Below are 18,792 nucleotides of genomic sequence, written 5' to 3' on the forward strand. Positions count from 1 at the left end.
ACTGGTGGGAAACAAGTTCAAATCCAGAACAACTGCTGTTCTGTTAATCACATATAGGCAGATAAAAAACCAACAAACCAAACCATTCAGCAGCTTAAGCTTCTGATAGTAGTGCAAGGGCCCAGACAGCTGATTGTGGAGCACAGAGGAGGGCATGAAGTGATCTGTAACCCCCAAACCTGCTCCAGACCTGGATGCAGAACAATCCTGGGCCTTTCTAAGGATAAGCAAACTACTTGGGAGCGGCACCTCTGGAATTTTTCTCTATTACTGCTGTAAGACAGCAGTCCCTATCACAGCCAGTAAGACTGGTAGCAAGCCCTGCTGCTGTGGAAAGTGCTCTTGTGGGTCTCTTACCAGTGCTGTACCCATGAGAGCCATAGCCACTGGGCTGCTGGAAAGGGGTTGCTGATGCATTGACGCTGACATTCACACCATGCTGCTTGGAAGAGGTAGGAGCAACCTACAGAACAGAGAGGAGCAGAGTGAGAAGAGGCTTTGCTGTGCCACCCTTCTGTCCAAATCGCAGACCCTGCCTCTGGGAAACTCACAGGGAACACGGCGGGCCCATACTGGAAGGTGCTGGGGAGCCCTGGTACCCCTGTGTAGTATGGCAGACTGGTGTAACTGTAGCCAGGAGGCAGCGCCGGGTTCAGGAACGTCTGCTGCGTGGTGTGGTGAGTCTGGGTCTGGCTCTGCTGTGGCTGCGCCAGAGTCGTTGCAGGAGCAGGGGAAGAGGCATCACCACGGCCAAATTTTGTTAAGTCCCCTGAAACAGAGGAGGTGAGAGTGAGGAACAGATGCTAGATCCTGGCCCATTTCAACTCAGCCCAAAGGTGATCCAGTCTTTTGATAAACAGTGACTTCAATCACTTCCCCTCCCCCCCACCTCCTGTCAGTGCCAAGGACTGTGGTCCTCAGACTTTTGCACACTGATAAGGGTGAAGCTGTTAATTGCTCCTTGGCCCTAACAGGACTGCAGAGGCAAAGGGAAGCCACAACAGCTAAGCCCCCAGTCTGGCACTGGATAAACCTGCTAGCAGAGCCTGATGCTAGAGCTGTCCCTCGTCCATCTCTATGCACCACCAGCAGGACTGAACACAACCCAGATCCTTGCCTGGGCTGTGCAGGGCTTGGCTGCAGGGCTGGGGGAAGCTCCCTGTTCTGATCTCGAGGAGCGCTCTCTTGGCTCTTCCATGAAAACACTCTCCAATTCAGAGCTCACACAGCTCAAAGCTCATAGAGCTCTGAGCTTTCAGCCTCAGCTAGGCAAAAGCACTTCCACACAAACCAGCTCCTGCCAAAGCTGAGGAAAAGTGGTGCTGGAAAAAAGAGTGAACCTCCAAGTGCAACAACTCCTAAAGCACGTGAAAGCTCAGCACAGTCACTGCCCACTGTGGATTGGCAGTGCATTAATGCACTTACCAAGGTCAGTGCGAGGTCATGCACTCACTGGGTGCTTGGGTTGAGTTTGACAGGTCTCAAATTTCCTCACTTGCTTTCTCCATGAGACTGTCCCATATAAAAAAAATTCATTTCTCTGTATTTTGTGTTTCTTTCTATTTTTACTCTCAGTGCTTGAGAAGCACTGCTTACCACCTGCCTCACAACCACCTGGAAAGCAGTCCCTCAGCTGTAGGCCTTGAAGAATCTTTCAGCCTTTCCTCACTCCCTTTCCAACTGCCCCATTGAATCCTACTTGCCCACCTCTTCCCAGTATCAGACCTTGACACAACCAGATGCTCAAAGGGAAGGTGAGAATTTAGCTGTGAGAAGCATGCTCCAAACCAAAAGCAGTGCAGGAGGCACAGTGCAGGTGCAGAGGTAGCTCCAGTGGACAGAGACACTGGACACTAGTAGAAGCAGCACAAACCCTGATAGGATGGGAATCAGAGCACTCTCTTTCCCTACCAGAGTATGGATTGCTGCTCAGGCTGCCATCTCTTCCAGTCAGTGGTGTGGTGGGTGTAGGGAATGGGATGCTGTAGTAATCCTGATGAATAAAAACAAAAGAAGACATTTTATCAGCTCTGTCCAAAGTGCAAAGCAGTATATTTGGGAGAGAGGATTTTCTGTACTGTAGCTGCAAGATATGTCTGAGTATTGCAGTCCAACCAGCCACATCCAGGCTGATCACTACCTACAGCAGCCCCAGGTTTTTGTAGCATGTACCATCCCCCTCATCTGGCTATTAGAAGAACCAGATAAGGTCTACTGGTATGCACCTCTTAAACTGGCTGGACTTTCCCCCCCTCTTCACAATAAAATGGACATGTCCTGTTACTAAATAAAGCCCATTTTCATCAGGTATTTAGTCACTGGCTCTGTCACGGATCAGAGGTGAATCTCTATAATAGCCCTGCTGTTGTAACACGTGCTCCTTGGCTCCACAATGAATACTGCTGTATGAGTAACGCATGCTGGCAACTCCCCACGTGCCAAGGAGCAACTGATAACTCCTCACTGCTGCTGTGGAGAGGTGTATCCCCACAGCACCCCACATTGCCAGCTCTTGAGCTGACTTGTCTCTACCCAAGCAGCACCAGTGGAAGTGGCGTGTCCTTGTCATTCTGCAGTACTCACCAACGGGAATCTTGTCTGGAGCATTTGCAAGTCATCATATCCATACACCTGTGGCTAGAAAAAGAGCCAGAGATGACACTGGGGACATGGACGACGTGAGGACACCCAATTTTAGATTAAACATTTAGATAAACATGAGAGAAAGCCACTCAGCAGCCACACAAGCCACCAGGTGCAGGCAGCCAGAACCTCGAGATAGGTTGATGCTACCAGAAGTTTCTGTGAGTTGCTCAAAGGAAAGTGCTCCAGACCATAAAGCCATTCAACAGTTTTTCTCTGGGAATCATCTCAAAACTGAAATCTGTCCTCACCTTTAGGAGAGGGTGTGACACACACCCCTAGACTTTGTGGCTGTTGCTACCCTTGCCCTGACTGCCCTTTGTCACACCATATTTCTAACACAGCTCTGCGCTTCCACACACTGTGCTCTGCCCAAGGGCTCTTAAAAGGCTGGAGAGGCTGCAGAGAACAGGCACGTAGACTCTGCCCTGGGGTGAGCACAACACACATTTACCCCCATGGGCACATGGAAATCATGGAAAAAACAGCAGGTCCAAACTCTGCCTGTCCAAGGCAGTCCTGCTGGGCTATGGCACAGTTTTTAGTTTCCCCACCATGCTACATCCCTCCGTGCTGCAGAGAGGGCTGGGAGGGACCTGGTGGCATGACACACACACTGCAAAGTTCCACTCACCGGATAGGCATGTAGCAACCCCGGAGCCATGATGTATGGATTAGGCAACAACGGTGGGACTCCAGGAGGGAGATTGGGAGGGGCTTTTCCTGAGAAAGGAGGAGAAAGGAAAATTCCACAGTGAAGCAAACAGCAGAAGCTTGCTCTCTTAGCCCTCACACCCTTCTCTGGTACAGCAGTAGCCAGGAAAGTACCTGATGTGGTTGCAACAGAGCTGCGAGTCGAGGCAGTCACTGTGGAGTTGCTGCTGAGGCTGAGGCCCAGGCTGCTGACACTGCTGAGGCTGGATGAAACACTGACAACCGGTGGGGCAGCTGACACCGTGCTGGAGGAGGTGGAGAAAGTACTAGCAGAAGAATGGAGGCTTGCTTCACTCTCCACACTTGTGTGCTACGGAAGGAAGGAAGTAGAGTCAGGGGATCAGGCAGATGGAACCAAGTGCACAGGTACCACAGGACATTTGCTACACAGAACGTTAGGCACCTCTGTCTGCATCTGGATATTTCTGCAGTGAGCCTGGCTTAAGTCCAAAGTCCTGACAGCAGCCAATCCCTAATGCTTACAGATCTCTCTCATGGTTACATCCCAACACATCTGTCCAATGAGTGGAACAGGGCTTGACACCACATTTGCAGCAAGGTGATTTATTCTGCTGCAAAAGCCAATACACCCAGGAACTGTACTGCAAGAGCTCCACCAGCAGAGATATTTGGTTCCACTTCATCAGCTACCAGTTTGCTCTGACATGTGGCTGTGACTCTGCAGCACCTTCAAGGGCTACTACAGGCTCAAAAGCAGGCACTGCTCAGTCAGAAACAGGCAGGGTGTCAACAGCCTTGAGCCACCAGTGCACAGACAGTGTTCTGACATTACCCCCCGTCGTCTCTCTCCACACAGCATCCAAACTCCAGCAGGACAGGCAGCAGCCTGGCAGCTCCTGCCACAACCCCAGCCCCAAGGTCAGCCCCCCCAGCAGACCCCGCCAAGCGGAGCAGAAACGGGGTACACAGCGAGAGATCATACCCAGACTCACCAGAAGGGTTGAAGTCGATGTTCGCCCAGAGGATGTGGATGAGGACAGACTGTTCTGCTGGGTGGGTAATGCACTGACAGGAAGAGAAATAAAACGTTGTCAGACCAAGGTGAGAGAGTCAACATCGGTAGCACCATCCCATTCCCCATCTGCTTGAATGGGATGAGTCATCTTGGTCTTCCTCATTGCATGAGACAGACTCTGATGCCTGCTATAGATTCCTGCTTCTAGTTCTGCTTCTTCAGAAATCCATCCCTTCCACTCGCTCACCTGCTGAGCTGGGCAGTGGTTGTACTGGGGAGCTCCTCGCTGTGGCTCAGGCTGCTCAGAGCTGTCGAGTGTTGGCTGGCTGTTGTCAGCAAGGACGATGCAGACACCCCATCGTTGAGAGGTGCAATACTGGGAGCAGAGGGGGAGTCGGATTTCACTGCAGGGCCCGTAGCACCTGAGAACAAAGCTTTGGGTTAAGGGCAGCTACTGGCAACTTCCAGAGGGTAACACAAGGACAAGGATCAGCAAGTGCTCGGCTAGAGGAGCTTCCCTCAGTGCTGCCAAACAAATATACACTTATGATTGTGTTCTACATCTCACTTCACCCCAACACTACCAGTGGCTCTGCAAAGAGCTTCAAGACCTACAGATGAAGTGCCTTCCACACCCAGAGAAATTATTGTCATAGGTGACCCTTCAAGGATCTCAAGGATCAGCAGAAAGCTGAATGTTTTGAGGCAAACAAATAATCTGAATGGCAGCAACTAGTCCAGCAAAGAAAAAACTTACTATCAGCACACATAAAGCTTCTCATTCAAAGCAGAGAACATGAGCACAAGAGATACAGGACACCCACTGTACTCACAAGACTCTTACCTTCGACAGCCTGTGTGGTTTGTAATGGCGTGGGTTGTACAGAACTGAAACCATTCTGAGGAAGAAAAGAAAAAAGGAGTGCTGGGCATTATAGCTGCACATTTCCAGAGGCAGAGCTAGTGTCACCTCCCTCTCTCACTCTCTTGCACAGTTATGGAAAGGTCCTGCTACCAGCATGTGTCACCAGACTGTGTGTGGGTCAGTCCCAAGGTCTGCATGGTCCCATGCCAGCATGGTCCCCAAGTGTATATTAGAGAAATCAGTGCAAGAAGTTTCTCTGCTGCTGCCTCACCATTCTCCATCCAAGTTCATTAGCCAAACCTAACGTTACTGAACTGGTGTGCAGCACACAAGAACCAAACCCCTAACACAAAACAAAATTCTTTGTGTGCATGCCCCTCTCTAGCAGGGTAACTCTTCATGACACAACACGTGCCCTGCAATCAACTGCTGTTAACCCCAGTGGTCCAAGCCCAGGCACAAAACAGAAGAGAGCTCTCATTAGAGCCCACAAGCCACACAGTGAGGCTGAAGGATCACAGAACTATTTGATAAGCCATTCAGCTTTCCCCAAGACACTTCACACATGAGGCTCACTCAGCACAATGGGTGAGCAAAGCTGTTTTCTTACCTTAGCCTGGGTCAGATCTTTCTGGGGCGAAGAGGAGATAGAATTTGGGTATCGCCTCGTCTGGGTGGATCTCTGTTCGTACAGTGGTCCCTGAGCACTGTTCTGGGAGGTAAATGTTGCTGTCTGTATTGTGCCACTCTGGTAACCAGACTCCTGGCTTTGATTGGACGAAATTGTGGATGAAGATTCACTACAAAAGGGAAAAAAAAAAAGTGTTCCTCCATTTTCCTCTAAAAACAGCCCTGCTGTAAGCTGCTGGCCCAGACTGGGCCCTTCACTTCAAATACTCAAGATAAAAAGCCCCAAGCATCAGTATAAAGGCACCACATGAAGCAGCCAAGCCAAGAAACGTGCCCAGAGAGCAGGGCTAGCCCAGCCATGGACATCCAGCTGCAGCCTTGCCTCACACACTGCTGTGTCTTAGTCAACCCTTCATGAGCTGCCACCACTCAGGCCCCAGTGCTCAAGGGACTGGCCAGTTACTAAGGGTCAGCCCAACAGAAGACAAACACACCCACCACCAAAGATACTCCTACCCCACTGTGTCCCAGTTTGCCAGGCAAAAAGAAGGACAAAGCAATCTATTCAAAGACATGGAGCAGTTGTGCTGGGGATTCCCAGTCTGTGTTTTCAACAACACAGTTTAAAGGTAGCAGAAAAACTGTTTTCTGTGCAAGTACCGCAGGCCAAAGAGCCACAGAGCTGCCCAATGAGTCTGCTGGCAACTCGTGCTTTGCTGTTGCATACATTGTCCCCCCTTTGTGACCAAAGCACAGTCAGAAAGGGTCTACTAGTATGCACGACAACTCAAGTCCACAGGATCAGCCAACTTCCAAAGCTGCCTGCTTGGATGAACAGGTTGCTGGTGCCCACCTGGCCGAGCTGGTGTAGAGGCTGCTCTGAGACTGGCTAACGGCGGCGCTGGTTGTGGGCGTCGATTCATACTCAGCAAGAACAGGCTCTGAACCAAACTGTAAGGCCCCAAACTGCAGGTTTAGCCCTGAGATATCTGAGGAGCCAGGCATTTCCACCGCAAGTGCAGGAATCTGCAAGGGAGGAACAACACAGCGGGTCAATCATTCCCAGTGATTAGCCCGGAGAATGACTTTATTACCCTCGTTTCCCTGCACACAATGGCACTTACAGGCTTGCAGCCCCTGAATTACACTGTTCAACCCAGGCAGGCACACAACTCCATCATCCTCACAAACACTCAGTGCTAACAACAGGGAGGCCAAGCCCAGACCTTCCCTCAGCAGCCCAAATGGCCGTTTCTGCAGCTCTAACACAACTCGATGTCTCTTTCCCCACCACTGGTCTGCACCTTTGATGTTAATGATGCTTTTTTCTTTTGCTGCTTGAGCTTCTGCTGTGCTGGCTGGGGACTTGAGGACTGGTTGTCCGAAGACCCTGGAGACATCTGGGGAACCGGATTGGTTTTGCTGGGCAGTGGTGAGGATGGAGGTGCCGGCGTGGTCGTGGAGGCAGTCACCACAGGCTGCTTCTCCTGCATGAACACTTCTATCATGGTTGAAGTTGATGTGAAGCCCTGACGCTTGGTGAAGGGACTATGCACAGAAGAGTCTGTTGGGTTCTTGAGATCTATGGGACAAGACAGCAGGGTTTGTTTCCTTAAAAATAAATCAAATTCTGATGGTTACCAAGAAAAATAAACCCTTTTCCTCTATGTTTCATCCTGAAGCTTGTTACAGAGCAGAGAACTTAAGCATCTCTGCTCTCAGCCTCACGCTCTCACTACCACCAATGCCAGTTCTTCCCTCAGTTGCTTCCACCATCCCTACAGGACAAAGCCAGCTTGCATGGCAGAAGTCCTCCATTCTGCAAGGAAAGCTGTGCTCCAGAGTCCCTCGTGTGGAGACACTGCGTGTCAGAGTCCTGCAGGCCACTTCCTTCCCATCTCTGTTATCAGTCTGCATTCCATTGCCTCACCCTTCTCCTGCAGGGACTAGGTATCTCCAAGCAACATCACTGCTTGGGGCTGCCTGCCCTCAAGTCTTTGCACCACCTTCCTCATCTGACTAAGCCTTTCCACAGTTTATTCAAAATCAACTCCTATTCTCTGTGACACTCCTCTGAGGCTTCTTGTCTGAGAAGATCAGATGCTGCCAACACTGACTGCCACTAGGACAGGGCTCAATTTTTCTTCAGCTTAGATTTGAACCAGAGCCATTTCCCTATAAAAAGCACGAGCTGAAGGAAATGACACCAGCACTTAACCACACCAAAACTCAGCTTCTCATCTGAAAAGAGCCTCTCAATCCCTGTTTATTCCCTCATGCCAGCCCAGCGATAGTTACTTCTTGGCATTTAAGAGCAAATCCCCTTAAAATTCCCTTAAAATATAGTAAGCGTTCAGCAGGGAGAAGAGGCTGACAAGAGCACATATTTGGGAACTATTCTCCAGAGGTGCCCTTTCAGAATTTTTTCTGGCACAGCTTTACACTGGGAAGTAGTTCTGCACACTGAGAGGCTCAGGAACACCAGATCCCTGGCCCTGAAACTGTCTGGAATGACAGATTCAACTGTCCCAAGTATAAAAGGGAGAGACTCACACACACTATTACATTTTAGTCTCACTCACAGCTCTCTTTAATTTTTCCAGCTCAGCTAAACTGGCTGTGAAGTTGTGAACAGTTCCTCTGCTGAATGCCTCCCAGCGTGCCCCTGCAGTTCTGGGGGAACACATTCCCTCCCCTCTGGGGAGCCACGCTGCTTCTCTTACCGTACTGCACCAGAGACGAGGTCTGTGTGGTGGATGCCATGTCCCAGGAAGCAGCAGTGGTGCTCCCAGCAGGCTGGGTGTGCTGAGCTGCCAGCTGAGCCAGTGCCTGGGCTGTCTTGAACTGCTCCAGGAACTGCGACCCTGTGGTACTGCTGCCTTTGGCCTCCCCGACATCTCCAAACCCTTTCCCCAACATGCTCACCTGCAATTTCAGCAAGGAGATAAAGTCAGTGTCTCCCACGGCTTGGAACTTGGCTCAGAGGACATCTCTGAACATCAGCCCAAGCGCACTGTACCCTGCTGCTTCTCACTGGGTGCCTCAGCTCAACACTCTTGAGCTCCAACACTGCTGGCAGGAAGGGCTCGTGTTTGTTTCCCAGCCTCCATCGTGTGTGAGCACAGGTATGCTCCTCTCTTGCCCAACCCATGCCATGGTACAGTGTCACAGGGGGTTACAAAGGGAGTTAACAGACAGGATCTTAAAAAAACATACTAAATTATTCTCATGCATTCAGTTCCACTAAAAGAAAAACACCAGGAGACCTTGGCTTTATAGTTAATGTGGTTTTGAAAATCTTTCCTCAACTATCTCACCATTAAGTAAACAAATTTTATTTCTTTTTGTTGAAGTTACACAAAGCAGCGTCTGCCCAAGTCTATGCACATCCCTGACTCTGACTCAATGTCTCCTTCCTTCTCCTGTCAGAGGGTGCCAGCATTCCACTCCACACTAGTTCCCAACCAGTTCTGCTTCTCAAACTGTTGAATTACAAGCCCTGGAACAAAAGAATTTTCCTTTCCTTTAAGCAGGAATGAAGCATTTCTTGCAAATCTGACAAAGGCAGCAGGGGAGGAATTATCACAATTATTTCAAACTGAGCAATGAACTTCAGGCCACTGCTTTTAAAGCAGACTAGCAAATTATTTCACTCTACCAGCCCCAAGCAGTGAGCATCAGGACTGTACTTCCTATATTACCCAAACAGATACAACAACAGGGGATAAAAGCAACCTCAGGCAAACACCCACTGGCAGAGACCAGCATTTCCTTACCATGCTGTGGTGAGAGAAGGAGTTTCCAGAGGCAGGCTGGGATAGAGCACTCTGTTTAGAGTTGCTGAACACCAGTGGCTGCGCCAGGGAAGGAGTCTGGGATGACTCCAGGTTTGTTGACTCATTCTCCATAGAAGAGGGTGTCTTTCCTAGCAGGACTGCAAGATCAATTCTGGGTAGACAAAGACCCACTGAGGTTACCAGAAGCTCCCACTTCCATGAGAACAGTATTCCCCCTCGAGCCTCACAGCTTTTACTTTACAAATTGAAGGAACCTGCAGAATGCTAACTCACAACTGCCAGTAGCAGCCTCACAAAGACAGACTGACCAAGCAAGACCCTGCATGGCCTTTGATTTTAAGTCACACTTTACATTAATTTAACACAGCAAAATGCCCCCAAACCTGAAGAACCAGCAACAGAGCCTAGGAAAATTCTAATCCAGGATTAGGACCCAATAACTCCTAAGTCAACTCTTCCATTTAAATCCACCCCATCTCATTCAGAGCTGCTGCATTTTAGCTAGCTAGTAAGGTTTAGTTGAAGATGGCAAATTGCTCCAAGACTCATGTGCCACTTTTCCAGGTAAACAGCATCACCATGGGCTCTCACCTTTGTCCAGCTGTGATTGTCACATTCTCGGCAGGCAGAGGCACTGAAGAGACATTGGAGGCTGTGAAGATCTTTGTCTCTGACAGCTGAAAAAGGAAAAAAAGAATCCAAAAGTGAGAGCAGCACCTTATAACAGTCCCTATGACACAAAGCACACGAATGTTTGAGACAAACAACCACATAATAACTCAAAAAATTCAAGTGCTTAGACTGAAACTTCTCCAGCATTTGGCTTTCATCAGAATCAGCTCCTATTTCATTTGTTTCTTCTCAGGCAAGCGCACAAGTCATCTGCCAGTGGGAAAAAAAACCCTCTCAAATGCTTCTACAAATTTCCCATAGTCCATAAATCCCCTAGGGCTGCCCTAGGACTTCGGGGTGTTGCTCTGAGTCAATGGCACGTAGCACAGACCTGCAAAAGCCCCTGCACAGAAGGTGCAAGCACTGGTAGCAAAGTCAAAGAGAAACTTCAGATCCATAGCTAAGCTCCCAATGGCCTGGGCCATTGGATGATCTGACCAACAGATCAGCTATGGAAGGGAAAATAATACTGCTCAAAATCTGGTGGATGTTAGTGATGACCTGTGAAACATGGCCTGAAACATATCTGAACATGAACAGTTCTATTGCAGACCGAGGAGCTGCTACAAACTGAACTGCCAGAGTTAAAGAAGTAAATCCAGAACTCCTGGGAGCATCTCACACACACTGAGGGTAAGAAAGGCTCTCAGAAGCTCCCTTCTAGCAGAGACCTGACTGAACAAAGGAAAGCTGCTTGTATCTCTGAACACAGCAGCAGTGCTTCCCCCAGGCAGTGCCTGGCAAACAAATGCTTGCCATGCTTGCCCATTCTGTGGGCTGAGCCAAAATGGGCACACAAAACTAACAATGATACTAAAATGTCCAACTCTGCTCCCATCTGCAAGAACACAAATCCTTCCTTGATTCAGAGAGGGACTGAAGCCCATTTCAGAAGAAAGTTATAGACAGGCATTAACAGAAGGTGCTAACAATGTCCACTGAAGGAGACGAGGGCGAGAACACAAGGTGGTGAGACACACCAAAGAGTGTGTCAGAAAGTAAAGCCAAGAGCTTCTTTTCCATTCAGATCACAAGGACCAGCAGAGGCACGTGATGTGCATGAAACCATGAAACTGCTGCTGGTGTGATCAAAGGCAAACCTTCCCCAACTGCCACACCACCAGAGGAGTGGAGCAAGAGTCCTGTGTGGAGTCAGGCCAGTTTTGGGAAGAATTCCATCTTGCAGTTACAGGAAATGAGAGGACCAGCCTCAATGCCCCAGGAGATTTCTTCCTGTCTTGGGCTCCTATGACAAGCTCTATAACACATATCCTGTAGAAGATGTAACAATTACTTATTCATCATAGCAGGCTGGGAGCCTGCCTGGGGTTCTGTCCATGGTCTGGGGAGGATGGGCTTTGAGCTCCCCTGGCAGCTCTGTGTGTCCAGACAAGACAGCAGCCTGCTGGAAGATGCACAGAGGAGATGGGTTCAGAAAATACCTACATCTTCATTCCAGTCCTCCGTGCCCCATTCTTCTGTCGCTGCCCTCCATGCACCTAGAAGGACAACAACAGGTACAGAAGTTATGCATGCATCAAAGCTCTACATCCAACAGCTAGAGGAGCACTGGGGAGCTTTGCAGGCAGCCAGGAGGATTTCTATTTGCCAATCAGACAAGTTAAAGCAGTCAACTTCAACCCAGGCTTTACGGTCAAGGTACCGTGATGGGATTGCCTCTGCCTTGCTGGTGCAGGCTGGGATGAAAAAGAGGAACTGCTGGGCTGGCAGTACATCTTCCCAACACCCAAAAGGGAAGCTGAGCTCTGCAAGGAAGCCCCAGCATTGTCCCCCCAGCCTCCTTGTGCCATTTTCCTGGCTTCCCCTTGTACTGCAGCAGCTGGAGGTTTGTGCACCTGCAAGCAGCTCCTCCCTCGTGGGCTTCCTGCCAGCTCTGGCACAGGATCTCACCATCCAGGTAAACCTCAAGTTTTATAGAAACTTAAGGATAACTGAGCCATTCCCATGGTTCGTCTTCCACCCCACCAAAACAAAATAAAAAAAAGTTTTGAAACCTCAGTGCTCCAGAACCTCCTGTGCTCAGGCAAATAGCATTCAGAAAAGAAAATTTATTTGATTTCTGCATTTTCTGTGACCAGTTTCAGAGATATGCTCAAAGTGTGCAGCTTGAAGTACCAGGGAGAAAAGCAGGAAACCTCAGCTGCAATCCAACACAGCACAATTTAGGAATTTAGGTGAGCAAAAATTTACCAGAAAGTAAGAGTTTTGCCTGGCTGCATTTTCAACTTGTTCCAATCCTTGCTTCCATCACAGTTTAATCTCTGTACTTTGAATATTATGTGCCAGTTTCAGACTCCATTTAACAACTAAAATTTGGTTTGGGAAGAGAGCAGGAGCTTTCACATCCCCATAAACCTCAGGGCATAAAGACAGTCTCATTTTGTGCAGCTTATTTTCAGTCCACACAAACCAGATCAAGAAAATCTGAGAGCACCAACCAGAGTTAATCCTGAAGACACTTACTGGATGGAACAAGCTGGTATCAGCCCTTTTACATCATAAAACAAAGTGTGTGGGGAAGGAGAACATTCTGAGCTCTTCTGCAGGACACAGATCTCCCCATACAGACTTCACTTGTGTGTTTAAACAGCCACTTGTCTAGACTTGGAGGATCTAGTGCATGAAATTAAGTATCGGTGAATTATTCTTTTTTTCATTGCTTTTTTGTCTTCCTTGATGAGTTGAGCCAATTCAAGAAGTCTCCCAGGATTTATTTTTTTATATATTCGAGTTTGAAATACTGTTATTAATACAACAATACTTGCTAGAGTGCCAGAAGTCTTAAGGCACACTACCCCTTCCTCCACAGCCAGAACATCAACACATTCAATGCAAAACACATCTGCAGTTTAGAAACCTACATTCCCACAATCCTTAGATTTTTGGTGCCCTCACAGCAGTAGTGGGAAGGCTGCTTTCCAAATTTTCATGGATCAGAAAGATCATCCTAGCCTGAGCCTGACCCAAGAGGTGAAGTGGGAGCTGGATGTACCTGCAGCTGGCCCAGAGAGCAGGAAGACAGGAGAGCTGCCCCAAGAGCTTGTGCATGCAGGAACATAGAATGGGGCTCTTAAGTCTTGTTTGTTCGGGGAAAATAATAAAAGAAAAAAGAAAAGCAGCACTAAAAGCAGAAGGAAACCCTGCAGATGAAGAACAGCCATTGACAGGGCTTTCCCAGCAAGTCTACCCCTCAAATATTAGCCACTGACTCAGCATGGCTCGAGCTCCCCACACACAAAGGGGCAGATGGAGAATCAAAGACCTGAGATATATTCACCAGGAGCACTCCAGAAAGCTCCCAACTAGCACAGCATGGGAAGCTTTTTTAAAGAAACCAACTGTATCCTTCTCCATCAAGCTCTTCTGAAGGGGAGAGCTGCAACACAAGCAATACCCTGAGCTTCCTAACACCATTTCAGAAGGGTGTTCTTCTGAACAGCAAGCCTTCCTCTCTGCTTTCAGAAAGCCCTTCAAAAAGCTGCTGGTCTTTAAGCTCCTCAAACCAAGAAAAAGAGGAAAAAATAAAATTAAGCCAACAACATGTGCAAATATGAATGTGGCAAAGGAAAAAAAAAATCCCATTGTGTCTCCAAGTTTTTCAAATCCCTCTCCAAACACACTCTCTCTTCATTTTAAACTGGGAGATAAGCACCCAGCTTGCTCCTCCCACAGCAGGCAGTGTGCTGCCACTCAAGGACTGCATCCAGCCTTGTCACCCTGCACTAGGAAGGCAACACACCCAAAGGCCCCCACTCTGCACCTCCAAGGAACGTTAATCCAAACAAAGCCAAAGGGCAGCAAAATCACAATGGCAGCGCTGGAGCAGATGGCCTTGTGCTGCCTGTGGGAGTTAAAGATTAACCCAAAATGCTCCAGCACAGCAGAAGCACTCCATGTATGTCTGTCTGCTTCCAGGCCCCTGCACGAGAGACTCCTCAGCCTCAACACTTCTCCTCCTGCCCTGACCTTCAGGAGCCAAGTTCTTCCAGAAGGTCCCTTAGCCTCAACTTCAAAACCTCAGGTTAGATGGAGGAGACAAACAAGATGTTGGCCTTATTGTGGACACAATGGAATTCTGTAGATGTAAGGCAAACTGCATCCCCTCATGGGCATCTCTTGGCCTCCTAAGGATAATGGTGTATGAGCAGGAAATAAAGTGGCCAGGCACAGAGCAGCTCTGCCATCAAGCATCCCTGTCATCTCGAAACCCACCATCATCTTCAACTGCAGGGAGGTGAAGAGGAGCAGCCAGGCAGGCTGAGCATGCCAGAGCAGCCATGGGGCACTGCTCACCCAGCAGCAGCCAAAAGCAGAGGCAAAGCACAGAGAGAGCTCAGCCAGACCAGCTGCCCTGGCAGCAGTGGTGTGACCCTGAGCAGGAACAGCAGTCAGGAATGGCACAGGGACGAGAGCAAGTGACAGCTTTGGAGATGTGAGACACAGGGAGTATGACTGAGCTGCCTCACGCTTCCTGCCCTCAGGTGGGATACTCTGTCACCAGCTCTGTGGACACAGAGCTGCTCTGGACATCCAGAAGCAATGGCTGAAGTTAAAATTTGCATAATCCATAGGCATTGGTGTTAGCTTCTCCCAATTTACATTCAAGGTTGTCAAGGTTAGTAAAAGCACGGTCATAACGAATGTCAAATATTAATTAAAATGAACAAATTAAGAGAGAGAAGAATGACATATCCACAGATATTTCAGATTTTTTAAAAAAGCTATAAAGTAAAGGTATCCGGGGCAGTTAGTGCACCTGGATGTATCGTACCAGGAGCAGTGTCAAATTTTCGGGGATAATTTGACCCCTCACCCCCAATGAAATCAAGTCCTGAAACAAAAAAAAAAGAAAAGAAAGACAACCAGTGAAATTTTGACTTTTAAAAGTGTAGGTGAGTTTCATTGCCCCCATGTACACCAGTCACATTGTACCTGTGGATATTATTAATTTAAAGAGATGCCTGTGGCTACTAAATTGGAAACAAAACAACCACACACAACACAGGTGACCGGTGGTGTTGCACAATAAACTTTACAGCTGTGTTGTAGTACTAGAGGAAATCTGAGTTGTTCATCAGAAAAATCTTCAGTTCTCCCCCTAACCACACTCTAACCCATTTCATTCCACAATTCCACAAAACACCAACACAGGAAAAATGAAAACCATTCAAAGAGAAGCCTGTTCCCACTAGACAGTTAAACTTCCAGCACACAGAGCTGTGTCCATCCCTCTGGTGTTTAAAACCCCTTCTCAGCTGCCAAGAAGATGATAGCTCTGTCTGCTGGTGTTTCACAAAAACACCCTCCTTCCACAATAGCTGTTTTCTGAAGAAAAAAAAAAATGAACAAAACCCAAACAAAACCCATGAAAACACAAATGAACCACCCCCACCCCTCTCCCTGACACCAACAATATGCAGTAAGAGGTATCCCAGATTTTAATTTTAATTCTCTCTTTCCAAACCTATCAGTTTTTCAGCAAAACCAACAAGTATGGAAGGGGTCTAAAGCACCATTAACACAGGTGTGGGATGCTTCTCATACCCAAGACATGGTATTTACCTAAATACTCAGTGATTGTGGAAAAATAGTTTAACTTTGCAATGGTGCCAGATTGCTCCATAAAAAAGACAAAAAAACCACCAATGAGCCCTGCCCTCCTCCCCCCCTCAAAAAAAGGCTATTTACAGTCAAGGACTGAGACTGTCCCATTCTCACACTGCAAAATCTGAGTTCAACTGTGTCTCAATATTGTGAATACATGAAACAAAACCCAGAGCACCAGGTTTTCTAATGCAGGAGAATGTGCAGAGGCAGCTGGGTGCTCAGAATCACCCAGCAAACATGTTTGCTTCAAACAGGGAAGGAAGCGGAATTGCTTTCAGCTCATTTCTGTAACAAAGTCCTATTCCCACCACGGTTTGAGCAAGATGACCATGAAAGAAAGAATGCTCTCAGTATCAAAATGAAGAGCAATACATCTGACTCCAAGTAATTCTCAGGAGGATGCACCAAACACTTGGAGATCTCGGATCTGCTTATCACACTACAGTTTATAAAAACCAACTTTCCAAGCAGTAGCATGGTTTCTACAGGAAAACAAATAGAGGCAAGTGTTCCTGTGCCTCTGCCAGGCAACAGCACCCACAAACTCACCCCAGAGCAATCCAGCTCCCGTTTCTAACGTGCAAAGGGTGCAAAGTATCAGGGTCATCGAATCCATCTCTGAACCAACACCTGTTCTTCCATCCCTGAGCCTAAGACCTGCCTAGAATGTCCTCACTGCAGCTGGATGGATGCAAAACCCACTCACACCCTCAACACAAGCATGTGAAGACTCTTACTTGTGCCATCGTCCGGCTCAAAGCTCCCAGTGTTGTTCCACGTGTTGTTGCTATTCCCGTAGTTCTCATCCGTGCTGGCCGGCTCGGCATAGTCAGCAGGGTTGAAAGTTCTGTAAGAAATACAAAGATGGAAATGGTCACTCTGCCAAAGCATTTTGAAAGCAATTGGTTTTATTCAGACCATAACACATATCAAAAAGCAGTTCTCTCAGCAGAGAGATGCTTCAGCTACACCAGCCATCCCAAATTTAAGTTACCATGATGCAGCTTGGGCCTTATTAACAAAAAAAAAAAACCAAAAAAACCCAAAAAGAAAATGGGAACAGAAATGACCAACACAAACAGTACCATTCATGCACAGACTTTTCGTTTTGCTGTGGTTTGTGTCAGTGAAACTTACCCCATGCCTTGGGCAGAAAATCTTCCCCCTCGCCGTCCAGAGCCACCTGTAAACACACACACATGCACTGCTGTCCCTTGGCTCTACATCACTGGGAAAACAAACACTTGAACAACACACAGAGTTCTGATGAATATGAAAGTGGAGAGGATCTTCCTGGGTTGATGGGATTGCCAGCAACATCTTTTGATGTATGGGAGTGACCTCAGCTGGCTGGCAGCATGATTAGCAATGCATCAATCCAGGCTCACATGAAGTTTCCAGCTGGCACAAACCAGAAGCACTGGACCCTAGATTCTGATTTCTGCAGTATGTGACCCCAACAACAATTCCTAAGCAGCAGATTTTGGGGTAAAACTAATTTCTGCCCCAAGTATTTAAAGTCCAGGCCAGTGGTGGTGCTCAGATACACGTGCAAGAATGATGAGGATGCAGGTTCTGTTGCTAACAAGCCACTGGTCACCTGCTAAAATAGTTAACCTTGAGTTTTTTAACTTCCCACCTCTGTAATAAAGCACTTTTATTTTTTTTCTAACTCCATGGATGTGATGCAAGAACTAGGTGCTGTTTCTAGCATCTTTAACATGGGAAAGCAACATGTAGGCACTAAAAGTAAGCACAAGAACAGAAAAATCAAGTGTATATTTTCAGTTTGGCAACTCCTCCCATGAAAGAGGCTTTGGCACCTCATGGGAGATAGATGTACTGATGCAATTCTCCTCCTCCCACCCCCTGGGGACCTCACATCCCCTGTGTACCTCGGCCTCGGCCACGTCCCCGCCTCCCTCTTTCCGTGCCTCTTCCAGAAGATCCTCCACTCTTAGCACCATCCAGTCCATTCTCCTGGCCCCGAACTGAAACAGAACAATGCAAAGACAATTTCAACACTCATCCTGCTTTAGTGGAGATACCAGACCAGATCTCAAACCCCAAAATGCAGTGGCTGTGTGGGGGAGCAGATCACCACATGCTCCCTGAACTTTTGATTTCAGCCGATGGTAAGCGAGGGCATGACGCAAAGAATCATCTCAGACAGGGGAGCATTAAACAGATGTGTCTGCCCAAAAAGCTCTACTGACAGCTGTTACACAGCACAGTGCTTCAGCGTGAGGGTTGTGGGGGTTATTAAATTTAGGACAGGTCCATACACTCTCTTCCACGGGTGGCACCTCGCCCTCGCCTGGGCAGCCCGCCACGTCGCCTGCTGAAATCCCGCTCCCGATCCCGGCTTTCTTTGCTTTCTTCACTGGGTTCTGTCGGTCCACTCTCCTTCTGTCCTGAGACACCTTTCTTCTTCCCAACCATTTCCCAGGAATGCTGAAGGTTTGAAGAGGGGAAAGAAATTAATTACAGTTAGATCAATGAAAGGTGCAAATACACAAAGATTTAAACATGCTACAAAGAATGTAACAGGGTTCTCCTCAGGAATGGTTTCCAGATCCATTTTTTAAGGAGTCTATCAGTCTATATACAGCACATCATCTTCCTTTGAGCCAGGCTTTCTTACACTTCACTGGCATGCAATTCGAGGTAACAGGAGATGAGTTATTCTATTTCTGCAAAGATCTACTGAAATTCTTCAATAAAGATGGCATGATACTTCTAGAATTCAAAGCATGGATACATTTACCTTCCTTAGGGGGTAAAAAAGCCTGCCATTTCACACAGGTCACCAGGAGCTCTCAGAATAACCCAGGTAAATGTTTCATAGTGATCTGCAGTCAACATTT

General features: G+C 48.0%; 1 protein-coding gene across 8 annotated transcripts in view; it reads right to left on the minus strand.

Annotated features, from left to right (window-relative positions):
* The window catches only part of UBAP2L (ubiquitin associated protein 2 like), a 29,312-nt gene that overhangs the window by 3,290 nt on the left and 7,230 nt on the right, over positions 1–18,792 (minus strand). For 4 of the 8 annotated variants that reach the window (XM_054001024.1, XM_054001025.1, XM_054001027.1 and 1 more), the window contains 21 exons: positions 18,211–18,379; positions 17,821–17,916; positions 17,063–17,108; positions 16,663–16,772; positions 15,075–15,149; positions 11,744–11,796; positions 10,217–10,302; positions 9,605–9,776; positions 8,552–8,753; positions 7,133–7,410; positions 6,682–6,854; positions 5,809–5,998; positions 5,178–5,232; positions 4,581–4,755; positions 4,311–4,383; positions 3,472–3,667; positions 3,278–3,366; positions 2,584–2,637; positions 1,912–1,993; positions 552–769; positions 358–463 (listed from right to left, as the gene is read on the minus strand). In XM_054001024.1, coding sequence (XP_053856999.1) covers positions 358–463; positions 552–769; positions 1,912–1,993; positions 2,584–2,637; positions 3,278–3,366; positions 3,472–3,667; positions 4,311–4,383; positions 4,581–4,755; positions 5,178–5,232; positions 5,809–5,998; positions 6,682–6,854; positions 7,133–7,410; positions 8,552–8,753; positions 9,605–9,776; positions 10,217–10,302; positions 11,744–11,796; positions 15,075–15,149; positions 16,663–16,772; positions 17,063–17,108; positions 17,821–17,916; positions 18,211–18,379 — 2,698 coding nt within the window. The remainder of the gene's footprint in view (positions 1–357; positions 464–551; positions 770–1,911; positions 1,994–2,583; positions 2,638–3,277; positions 3,367–3,471; positions 3,668–4,310; positions 4,384–4,580; positions 4,756–5,177; positions 5,233–5,808; positions 5,999–6,681; positions 6,855–7,132; positions 7,411–8,551; positions 8,754–9,604; positions 9,777–10,216; positions 10,303–11,743; positions 11,797–15,074; positions 15,150–16,662; positions 16,773–17,062; positions 17,109–17,820; positions 17,917–18,210; positions 18,380–18,792) is intronic. The other 4 variants (XM_054001026.1, XM_054001029.1, XM_054001030.1 and 1 more) reach the window with 2 other exon arrangements.

This window comes from Vidua macroura, chromosome 29 (assembly GCF_024509145.1).
Source record: "Vidua macroura isolate BioBank_ID:100142 chromosome 29, ASM2450914v1, whole genome shotgun sequence".
In the NCBI taxonomy this organism is placed as follows: Eukaryota; Metazoa; Chordata; class Aves; order Passeriformes; family Viduidae; genus Vidua; species Vidua macroura.